Source organism: Pezoporus occidentalis, unplaced genomic scaffold (genome assembly GCF_034315485.1).
Source record: "Pezoporus occidentalis ecotype Australia unplaced genomic scaffold, CSIRO_AGI_Poc_V1 ctg130, whole genome shotgun sequence".
In the NCBI taxonomy this organism is placed as follows: Eukaryota; Metazoa; Chordata; class Aves; order Psittaciformes; family Psittacidae; genus Pezoporus; species Pezoporus occidentalis.
Window position 1 is genome coordinate 1643883 of NW_026913104.1, and position 11856 is coordinate 1655738.

At 43.5% G+C, this 11856-nt stretch overlaps 1 protein-coding gene across 1 annotated transcript; it reads right to left on the reverse strand.

Moving 5' to 3' along the window:
• Window positions 1-151: 151 nt before the first annotated feature.
• DLAT (dihydrolipoamide S-acetyltransferase) lies at window positions 152-9463 on the reverse strand. The gene is made up of 14 exons (XM_062608671.1): window positions 9115-9463; window positions 8471-8572; window positions 8009-8133; window positions 7734-7890; window positions 6463-6589; window positions 5901-6088; window positions 5218-5380; window positions 4919-4986; window positions 4071-4163; window positions 3879-3986; window positions 3208-3323; window positions 2779-2941; window positions 2479-2615; window positions 152-1756 (listed from the first exon to the last, which is right to left on the reverse strand). Exons 1-14 carry the CDS (start codon window positions 9346-9348, stop codon window positions 1627-1629), a joined length of 1911 nt encoding a protein of 636 aa, XP_062464655.1. The 5' UTR covers window positions 9349-9463; the 3' UTR covers window positions 152-1626.
• Between the last annotated feature and the right edge of the window lie 2393 nt (window positions 9464-11856).

Below are 11856 nucleotides of genomic sequence, written 5' to 3' on the forward strand. Positions count from 1 at the left end.
AGAGCATGTATTGTTTTGGAACATTTGTAATTACAATTTAAAGTTAATAGGGTGAGTTTCATGATCAGACTGATAGGCTAAACAGCTCTGATTCTGCTATAGCAGTACAGTAAGCTACACACAACTGAATACAAAAGCACTGGAAGAGGTGTTAGTAGTTGTCAATTCCAAACATTTAATAGAACACAGGTTCACTAGAGCAAGTCTGGAACCAAGATATTTTAGAACATTAAAGAAAAGCTAAACCTTTAATGCACCTTTTTGCTTAAGCCAGGCATGAAAACCAGGTATCACGGCAACCAGACATTAAACAGTTCCCACAAAAATATTTAATTTCCATAGTATTTTCTTCCAGTATCTTTAGTGAACGCTGTAGAACTTTACAGGAGACAGTACTTAATGCAATATACAGAATAACAGAACAGCTTTAACTTTTTCTTTTCTTTTTTTAGACTTCTACCCCCTTGTAATTCTCCTGGACACTTTGTAATTGCTATACAGCCATCCTTTTCACATTAAGATTTCCATGTGGAAAATGGAGCTTAAGAATGTTCAGCACTGCACCCCTTTCAGGATACAATGACTGGGGTAACTGGACACAAGTCCAACAAACTATTGAAGCATTTTACATACAATATACATATGGTAGCACATTTTGCAGCCTACTGAGGCTGGAACAACATAGACAATTCAGGGCAGAACCACAGTACCAGTGACTAACTCAGAGATTCCTATGTCAGAATGCCTGGAAAAAAATTCCAAACATTTGAGTCATCACAGGACTAATATCCACTGATGGGATTATTAGTGTGTGTGATTTGCCTATATTAGGTTCCAGCACACAGTTTCTCTTAAACATTCTGCAAAATGGTTACTTTCCATGGTGTCCTAGTCTGATATTAACAAGAGGAAAAGCAATTAGAGTTTTCATACAGAAAGCACATGTAAGTATAAGTCCGCAAGGAGATAAGCACTCCCTGTGGTATCTGAGAGCTGTGACCCCACAGATATCAGTGCTCTTTCACCTTAAAGTGCTCAAAAGGGATCACATAGCTGAGAAGGTCCAGACCAGTGCCAGATTCCAAAGAGAGATTTGGAATGCTAGCACTTGGCCTTTGAGAAACTATTCCCAGGCGCTTCAGTCCCTTAGTGCATGTCATACTACCCATCCCAGCAGAACAGGACAGTAAGGGAATCCACCTTTTACTAACTTGTACGTTTCAGTTACCATCTCACCTGAACTCCTGTGAAGAGATGTTTATAACTCAATAACAACAGAGGTGATGAAATTGCTTGGTGTGCAGTCCCCACCTCCCCGTTCACCCTAGTTTAGATGCAGATGGCAGTATGCATACTGCCTGGATAACTTTTAAATCTGGGATGCTTAACTCTGTTTTGGAAGAGTTTGCAAGTTAACTGTATAAAAATACAGTATAGCTGTAATATTGCTCTGAAAAGCACTTTTGCAAACTTTTTCTGTACAGACTGGTAATAACATTACCAGATAATATAATACATATTTAAAATAAAAAAGGAACTCTTTTAATAAGTCTTAACACTCACGTCTAAATAGCTTGTTTAAAATAAAACAGTGTGATCCAGAAAAACTTTGCTTGCATGGTTAAATTATAGCAGCATGGTTACTGGCTTTTCAAGGAAATTCTTGAATTCAGCAAGCCACTGTGCTCCAACTGCTCCGTCTACAACACGATGGTCACAGCTAAGTGTAACGGACATCATACTGGCCACATCAAATCTGAAAGACGGAAGAAAGGAAAGGTTAATACAATCATCTGGAAGTCAATGCCAGTAACAAGGCAAAAATAGCTTTTATCAGGGAACCAGCAGCAGTTGGTGCTTGGCAGCAGACGTTTCTCTCTTTGGACTTCTGAAAAAGATTACAATCATACAGCAGAATTGTATTAATTCCTTTCCTACAATTAAGAAACACATTTGTATGTTCCCTTTAGGACAGGAAGCTCATATATCCTTGAATCACAAGAACAGCCTCACACAATCGAAGACAAACAGCCATTTTACCAAATAACCTTGAGCTTCCCCATGTGTCAGTGACAGACTGTTAACACGTTTAAATAATCCAAAACATTCTCCTGGATCTACACAAATTCAATCTTCAACCAAGGCAATGTTATATACAAAATACTTGGATTATAATCCCTCCCTTAGAAGGGTTTTCCTTAAATGCAAATTTTAACAAGTTGTTAAAAGAGGAACAGGTGCCTCAACTATTGTGGATGCCAGACTAGGCCTCAAAGAAAGAAACAGCTTCTCCTTAACTTGAAAGAAGTTGCAAAAAAAAAAAACGTTTGGCAGGTCATTCATCAGTCACTGCATTTCTCTTCAACTTGTGTGACCCCTTTATAGAAGATCTCACTGTACTTCAGAAGGTCATGAAAGCAGTATATCAACTTTTTGAAATCAGAAGCTCACTATATGCAGAATCAGATGCACACCTACCCTTTCTCATTATCAGCTGGCACTAGCCTTTTCTCTGAGGAGCCAACGGCAAGGATGCAGGCTTGAGGTGGATTGATTATAGCAGAGAAATTCTTAATCCCATACATTCCTAAATTGGAAATTGTGAATGTACCACCCTACAAGAAAAACACATTCGTAGTCAAACTCAAAAAAGCTATTTCATGTGGAATATTAACAAACATGGCTAAAACATCAGAGAATAGGTTCTGCTCATTCTAAACAGGACTTCTGAACAGAAGTCAAGGGCAGTAATGTTTAACAGCAATTTGAGTTTCTCACCTGGAATTCATGAGGTTGAAGTTTACCTTCTCGCGCTTTAGCTGCCAAAGAAACCACATCCTTACTAATGGAAGCCAGGCCCTTTATATGTGCATTAAACACAATAGGGGTTATAAGCCCTGCAGGAGTATTAACTGCAACGCTAACATCCACCACATGATTTCTGCAAGACACAAAAGGAGATGCTAGTTACTCTAGCATGGTAACAAGGACAGTAATTTTCAGAACTGTTTGGACAACTCTAAATTAATATTAATTTTGCAACAATTATTTTATCTTGCACACTGGCCTTGGATGCAAAGTTCTTAGCACTTCAACAAAAGCCTCTCAACCTTTGCATTATATCTGTTCCCCTGCCTCTAAATCCTAGCTGGTTTGCCATGAGCCTACCGAACAAAATTTCTGGCTTTGACTGTACCATTAACTTACTGCCTGATAACTGTGTCCATCCATGAAGAATTTGCCTCAGGCACCTTCAAGCAAGCCAGAGCAGAAGCTTTAATTATGAAGTCATTGACAGAAAGCTTAGTGTTACCTGAGACCATCTGTAAATAAAGAGATACGGAAGTGTCAGTTTGCCTCTTACACATTACATCAGTTAACGTGGATAGTCACTGCCATGCAGGCTTGTTTAAAGAAACTTAGAAAACAAACTCACTACTTGTAAACATTAATATTTGAAGTGCCAAGATAGTTTAGGAGGTACCTCTTATAATTTAAAAAGGTACAACCTTTTTTAATGTCTGATTTTTTTCCCCAAACTTGACATAGAATTATTCTTTCGCTTAAATTTTCTACCCTTTTTATTCTTAGAACCTTTGTACCATTTTGTCCAACTTCCCAGCTGGAAGAATTGAACAACACCAAGCAGAGTAAAGTGGCCCTGTTGGGGAAGACAGAAATCAGTGCACAGTGCCTGGGTAAAAAGTCTCATTCTATCACAGACAGTCCAGAACTAAGGCACAACAGGTAGAAAAGGCACTGAAAAGACTATTTTTTCCAAGACAAAATGGCATATCACCAAAAAGCCAGGTGGGTAAACCTGTGAAAGAATGCAGCTTTCCCCACGCACACACTCTCACCATGCCTAAAGGCTTTACCTCATTGAGTTCTTTCCTTAGCACCAGTACTTCTCCCATATTTATATCAATAGAAAGGTAATAGTGAGGTATTGTTTGTTTAGACTGCATCAACCGCTGAGCAATGACCTGAGGGTATACAACAGAAGCAATCAAAATAAATTAATTTGGAAAATTCTATACTGCAAAGAATTCTTAGGAATAAAATCTTACCTTCCGAATGTTGCTGATAGGGATATCTGTGAAGGTCCCCACTGGTGCTGCTGCAACTGCAGCAGCTGCAGGAACTGCCGCTACTGCTGGAGCCTGCAATCAGAGAAAGACAGCATAATTCATAGTACTATCCAAATATCAATTCTGCAGAGTAATTCACTATGTGGGACAAGTGCTGAGGCTAAGCTGCCTCTTGCTTTAGAGCAGCAGATATTTCTACTCTCTAGCTTCACCTCTGCAGTATCCACTAGGTTCTTTCTAAGTCCTATATTTGATTATTAAATGTAGAACTTCAATCATTTAAAAATGCAACTGATACACACTGCTATGAAGCTCCCAGAGCATTAAGTCCTGTTAGATGGTTGTTCTGTGTACAGCAGATGTACCCTAGAAGGCACTCACAAACTGCACTCAGCCGCATCCCCTCCAGCAGCACACAAAGCAACACTTTCATCATCTCATATAAAAGACAAGCAATTGAGTAACAACCGATTTGTGACAATGACAGCAGGTTCTTTGTTCGTAAGCATGGCTTTCATTCTAATTGCCACTTTCAGCAATCTGTTGGGACTGAGTTTACCTCAATCCCTACAACGTAGCAACGAGATGACAGGTTGGGAGTACACAAGTTTTCTTTCACCTCAGTGAAATACCGGAGGACAAAGGAAGAAAACTTCACCCATGTATCTGACAGATTAAACTTTACAACCTAACAGTCACCATAGCTCACATAGCATCATAGTCCAACCAATCCAGCAATAACATCTCCATATAGTAATTGCATTTCTATAGAGCATTTCCATCACTATAATCAAGTATCTACTCTTACAGATCTCATGCCTACTCACTGGAGCAACCTTTGATGGCACAAATGACTCCACATCTTTCTTTGTGATTCTACCATCTGGTCCAGTACCTTAAAGAGTCAAAGAAAAACATAAGAGGATTTCAAATATTTGCAACAGGGCATTGTTTCTAAAGGTACCAGTTTTATTCAACAGAGAGAAGTCGCTTAACACAACCTCTGGCAAGGACAGCTGCATAGTCAGGATGTTCCTAATATGGAGGAAAGAGAAGAATAGGCAAGTATGTATGGAGAAAGACAGACACTAGACAGTGAAAGTAAGGAAGCAGAAAGACAACCTACCTTTCACTTGAGCAAGGTCAATTCCTTTTTCTGCTGCAATTTTCTTTGCCAGGGGACTAGCCAGGATCCTTCCTTTCTGGGGAGGCAGCCCAGCTGTAGGGACTGCTGGAGCAGAAGGAACAGAAGGCTGAGGAGGAGGAGCAGCAGCAGGAGTTGCCACAACCTTAAGAAAAGAATCAAAGCCATTAGCTTCGGGATCACTCAGCAAAAGCTTTGAAGGTACAGTAAGAGAACACGACCATCTAATTACCAGTCTAGAGAATAACAAAAATAGTCACTGATCTGAAAGGATTTTCAGATTCAGAGAAGTTTCTCAGGGCCAGAAATTAAATCAGAAGCTTCCTAGGAAGGAGGCCAACTAAGCTGCTGAAGTATACATCCGAAAAAAAAGGGTCAAGCAAGCAATTTATGCTCCTGGTTTTCAAGGATAAGGCATTAGAAGTGGCACAAGCAACAGGCTGGAGGACACTGTAATGAGTAACTACCTGCTCCCGTTTTTGGATGGCAAATTAGCAATTACTTCTTAGGTCACCTATCACCAACACGAGTTGGCCTTACATTCATACAGTCATAAATAATATTTTTGGAGCCAGTGCCTCACACTGTCAAACCAGCAGAACAGGTCAGATCAGACAACTTCGTGGTCCCCATAACTTCTCTCACATTCTAAGAATTGTCCTTACTGGAGGAGGAGGGGGAGGAGGAGCTTGTGCCTTGATGTCTGTTACCGCAGTGGGTTGGTAGTCAGCAAAGGCTGGAATATCAGACTCTTTCTCCACAATTATGCAGAGAGCTGCTCCTAATGGCACATCTCTTGTTCCTTCAGGCACTAAGATTTTTGCCAAGTAGCCTTCCTCCTGCACTTCAAAGCCTTAAGGGAAAGAAACAAAACTGGTTAAGTGCCTGATGCTCCTGAGGAGTTCCGCTAAATGCTGCTTCTAAAGACTTCAGTAACTAAAACCACGTCCTGTATTTAGTAGGCAAGAGAATCCTTTTCAGTGCAACTACTAGGAAAAAATCTCCATGCACTGCACATTACTAAGAAGGATTGATGAAGAAATAGGAAGTGGTTTTAGGAGCTCTGATAGTTAGCTCTCCAATGGAATGAGAAGTTAAAAAAACTTGTTTTGGTTGCCCCACAGCTTCAAGTCCTGAGCAGCTAGGAGAACAGTTAGCACAGAGTGCACTCTAGATTCCCCTCTTTAAAGGGCACCTCATCCATTCTTGGCTTTGGAGTTGACTCACCTATTGTGGCTTTATCTGTCTCAATTTCTGCCAGTAAGTCTCCCTCACTCAATTTCTCCCCAACCTTCTTCTCCCATCTCTGCACTGTGCCCATTGTCATGGTAGGTGACAGGGCAGGGAGAGTGATCTGTGAAGTCAGAGAATACAAGAGGATCAGGTTCTGGTCATACAGAAGGAACAGGAACACAGTTTTAACTCCTGACTAAATGATGTCAACCTAAAGAAGTAGCCAGCCTTTAATGCATCTGGCTCCATTACAGCAAAGTGCTATCTTATATTGCTAGCTGGCTCCTTTCATCAAAGCCTAAGCAAGAAAGCAAGCAAAAGCAAAGAGCAAGTAATCTGTATGTCAAAATAATTATTACTGCTGTCACACTGGGAATGTCTTGCAGCTGCTATACGCAAAGCAAAAAGGAAGACCGAAGCAAGTCACTTTGTGACAAACAGGTTTGGCCCCTTTAAAAGCTATACAGACTGGTCTTCCAATAAGCACTCAAAGATGTTGTAAGTTTGCACATACATATTGCTGTGCGACAAATACAGCACAGGTGAGTACAGGTTCAGAGCAAAATTGGACAGATAAGGCAAGCAGTGTGAAATAAGCAAATTTAGTAGCTAAAACACAAGTCAGATTAAGAAGCCTTTAATTAATTCTTTGTTCAATTACTGATTTTCATAACATCTCAAAGAAATCAGTTCCTACATGTATCATCTGTGGAACGAGGTTTACTATTTCAAATGTTCTTTTTCAAATGAATGTCACAGAAATACCCCGCTACAAACTGCTCCAATACAACAATGGTAGGTGTACGCTTCAATATCCAAGCAAAGTAAACAGATTACCCACAAATACAACTCATTATTAGTCACCTACAAACCCATCTGGTGTGTTCTCATCAGAGTATCAGAGACTTGAGTTCTGCCCAGAGATGTAAACAGGGTCTTCTGAGCTTATTCACACTTAGCACAAGGTCTTTTTATACCAGCAATATCCAAATACTGCAAATACAGCAGGTATATTTTTTCTAGACTGCAAAACAATCCTGGAGAGACAAGAACCTCCTCGACCAGCAGCTGGGATGCTAACGTTTCTGAAAAGGCTCACTGGGACCTCCCCTAAAGCCTGCTTTAAGCATGGCACAGACTCCTGCAACTGTAGCTAATAACTTCCCACTCCAAAGAGTAGTTATGATAAAATGCTGTGGAGCTAGCAATGCCAAAGACAGAAAATGAGTGCAACAAGCCTTAAATCACAAGCAATGTTCTCTTACCTGCATATGAGGAGGGTAAGAGCTGCCAGGAGCCTGAGGAGAAGGCTGAGGTGGTGGTGAGGGAGCTGCAGCTTGAGGGGGAGGCACTGAGGCTGGAGGGGGGGCAGATGTTGCAGAATCTAGAGTATAATTTTTAAAGGCATCAACATGTTCAGGCCTAGAAGAAAATACAGAACCGCAAAAGCAGTCAGATGATTGTCTCTTTAGCCTTTCACACAGACAGCCAAGAAGCCCCGAGAGAGAAAATTCAACTCAAAGGTTAGCGAAATACATACTTTTCTACGGTGATACATATTATGGCCCCAATAGGAACATCTCTTGTTCCTTCTGGCACCAGGATCTTGGCCAAGTAGCATTCATCTAAGCTCTCAAAGCCAACTGTTGCTTTGTCTGTCTCCACCTTTGAGAGAAAACAGGGTATCATAATGGCAGCAGAAAAGACCAGTGTTCTCAAAGCTTTCCAGTCTGATAGCATATGGCCATGACACACACAGTTCTGGAAAAAATCACCCTGTGGCACCAATCCTAGGCAAGTTTGCTCTCAAACAGGTTAAATGCTGCTCCTGCTCAGAAAGAAAAGCAGCAACCAGTTTTAAAAGGCTGTCGGTCACTTGTTCCCAACAGCATCTGTGATCTTGAACCCAAGAGATCTGTTCAAATGAGTGCAACCAGGGACAGAACCCAGGATGCACACATAACTCATTAGAAATGCAGCACAGCCTGTGCCCCCAGAATACCTCTGCTATGAGGTCTCCTTCATTGATCTTGTCACCCTCCTTCTTTTCCCAGCGTGCAATGGTGCCCATCTGCATCGTGGGGGACAGAGCTGGCAAGGCCACCTGTGAGGAATAGGGCAGTGTTACAACCCATACAATCCTGATAACAGGAATCCCAAGCATAGAGCAGAGATAGGTCCTCAGCACATGCTGGAACTGGGGGCACAAAGGAGACTCTGCAAATTCCCAGCAGGTCATGACTGTCTCCAACTTCCAGGTAAGACCTCAGGGCAAACCAATACTGGGATGCTGAGATGGGGCTGACCAAGAAAAGGAGAAGCTATGCCAGGGGACGAAGAAAGGTACATGGAAAAAGAACTAGTGGCAATGAGGGTGGTACCCATTGATGGCAGAAAGACTCAAGGTAGTGGCAAGGTTATGAGAACCGCAGGAGAGGGGAAGAGAACTGCAGTTTCCCCGGGGCAAACCGAGCTGCCCAGCGACAGGAAACGAGATACAGAAAATGAAAGGGCTGCCCCCGAAACAGAGGGGCACAGGACTCTGTGGGGGGACCCAACAGCTCTCTGAACACAGACGTTATGGGGTGGGAGGGAGGAGAGGGGGCTGCCAGACTGCCTCGGATGGGGGGCACAGGAACCTCTTACCTTCTGGTGTGCCGGGAGGCTGCAGCACCGGCACGGGATGAGCCGAGGCCAGGCAAGAGGCAGCAGGAGCCCGCCGGGCCGCTGCACGGAGCCGCCCCACACCGGGCCGCGGCTCAGCGGTCCAGCCCCAACCGTTGGCCCGCGGCCGGCTCCAGCACCACTGAGCGCTCGGCAGTGTCCCCGAGGAGCCCCCGCCGCGCCCCGGGCCACCCGTCGTGCCAACACCCGCCACATGCTGCAGCTGGAGCTGGAGCCGGAACCGCGGCGCTGCCGCTGCCGCCGCCGCCGCTCGGTGACCTCCGTCCGGGCACGGTGCCGTACAGCCCAGCGCGACGCTGCCGTAAAGCGCGGCGGGGCGAGTTAACTGTGTAATGGCCGTGATGGGGCTCGGGGGGGGGGGACGGACTCGCAGTGCGCAGCGGCCTGGGGGCGGTTACACGGGGGCTGCAGCGAGCGGTGGGTGAAGGGGGAGCCCCATGGCTCAGGTCGGTGACAGGAGCCTGCCCAGCAGTGAGAAAGCGGGGCCGTAAGCGAACCTGCACCCCGTGTCTTTGCGCAAGGCGCACCCACAATTGCAACAGCCCCTCCTGGATTGTCCCGGTCGCTATCACATGGGCTCGGGTTTAGCCAGAGCCCAGGTCCGGCTGGAGCCACGTGAAGCCAGAACGTGTTCTGTGCCCGGCATCCGGCAGCACAGGTTCCCCCAACCAGAGACTGCCCCTTTGAAAGCAAAGAGTGTTGTACAAGGGGTTGGAACGCGCAAGGGCAAAGGGCTTAGCTGGCTAGCAGCATACACGGTAAAATCCCATCACGTACATCACTGCTGTTTTAACATGTTAAATGATTAGGAGTGACTGCTCCTAAGTGTATAGGACTTGTCTTAGCTGAGCGCAGCCACTTGCAGCAGTTTACACAACCTTAGGTGGAGAAGCAGTGAGATTTGCTATCACCAAGGCAGCCAAGCAAAGCTTGTGCATTCTGTGTTGTTCATGACAGTTTTAAAAGTAACGTAAATGCCATTGTAAGGCTGTTCATCTCCCGTGTCTCAGAAAAAATACACACTTTCCTAAATTATTGTGGAAAAGTGATTAAAAAGGTTTCCTCCGGTACCAAGGGGGTGCTAACCTTAAGCACGTTCTGATTTATGCACTGATTTTATTCCCTACCTCTGCCTTCTCATTTCAAAGCCATCTTCACAAGCACTGAACAGCCTCAGTTTGCAAACCCTGTTTTATTGAGATAACTGGTTCATTAATCCAAGGATTACCCAGGCAGGTATGTCTGGTTCAGATGTACAGCTAAAACTTCACTCTCCTAGAGAACAGGCTTTAGAATAGCTGCCCTAAGTGATGAATGCAAACATCCGAGTTTCAATGAGAACATAATCTTACACAGAGCATGTATGTTACATAAGCAAGGAAAGTAAATTTGAAGAAAGCCTGGACAAAAAAAAAAGATTAAAACCAGTGAAAAATGTGACTCTTGGGTATGATATTAAGAACACAGCCCCAGAATAAACCAATTGAAGTCAGTGTTATAGTGAATTGATTTAGTGCCAAACTGACTTAAAACACAACATCTTCTGCCATTATCAGAGAGAAATACACAGCCAACAGCTTTCCCACCTGATACTTCTTATCCCTATGCCTAACATTTCTTACCTCCTCCAGACCCCTTTCTCTCAATCAATGCAAAGGTAAAATGTCTGAAGGAGGCTGCAGCATCAATACAGAAATAAAGGTGAACCCAGACTGTGCATGGGATATAGTGTTTCAGAGCAGCAGTCTTTCAGCTTCAGTGACAGCAATTCCATCTTCACTGTCAGAGAGGTGAGCTGCATATAGGAACCCAAGAACAGAGCCTTGCTATCAGTTCTGTCTCAGCAGATACTGATAGCATCTTCTTGTCTTCTTTTGTCCTAGCTTACATGTGGCGTTAGCATGGATGAAAGGCACATGATTGCCACACTTAAAAAGCAAGCCTTTTGCCCAGTCTTGCTCTTTCTCAAATAGAGCCCTTTGTTGCTCTGGAGAACATGTATTTCCAAATAAGATTCAGTCCTTGGCTCTCTAGTGGGAGTAAGCATATTACATGTGACCATGGTTAGTTATCTGAGTTGATCTAAGAACAAGAACAGGTTGTCTACTGTATCAGATAACAACTTTTTTCTTCATGGGAAAACTGAGTAGCTAGGGGCAAGGATTGAAGACTTATCCATCAGAAGCTCTGATCATATTAACAGCCTCCTGTGTCTTCAGTGCTCTAAAACCAAACTGCTCACCTTTGAGTAGCAGAGAGATACAGAAGTGGCAACTACAGGCCTTGAAAATGGTCTTACTTTTCTCCATAAAATTGTAGCCTGGGTGCATGGCTCTCGCCAAAATAAGGTTGGTGTGTAAAATCTGAAGCAACAAACACTTGAGAAAAATTTGCTGTTCAAATACAATTGATTTCAGTATAGCAACCCCATGCTCTCTTTATGAACACACTAGAGATCATGCAACAAAGAAACTGTATCCAGGGAGGAAGAAAATCTTTGTTTCTTTTCCAAACAGATGTATTTCCCCCTGCAGACCATTGATGAACTTGGTTACTGATGAACTTTCCTACTGCTGTCTGTAAGGAGAATGTCACCATAACAAATTGTCCAGAACAGGAGGCATGTTGTGTTGTGCCAATGTGGCACAGAGCCATGTAACAGCCTCGAACTTCTTCCTGAACAGTGTAGCAGTGAGAAGATAA

What these genes read in the sequence shown, in the direction of transcription:
- DLAT (XM_062608671.1), bottom strand. Translation starts at nt 9,348, where the DNA reads ATGTGGCGGGTGTTGGCACGACGGGTGGCCCGGGGCGCGGCGGGGGCT. An exon ending in CTATCAGCAACATTCGGAAG is followed by an intron (nt 3,987 to 4,070) that starts GTAAGATTTTAT and finishes GTATACCCTCAG; the next exon opens with GTCATTGCTCAGCGGTTGAT. An exon ending in TTCAACCTCATGAATTCCAG is followed by an intron (nt 2,616 to 2,778) that starts GTGAGAAACTCA and finishes TTTTTCTTGTAG; the next exon opens with GGTGGTACATTCACAATTTC.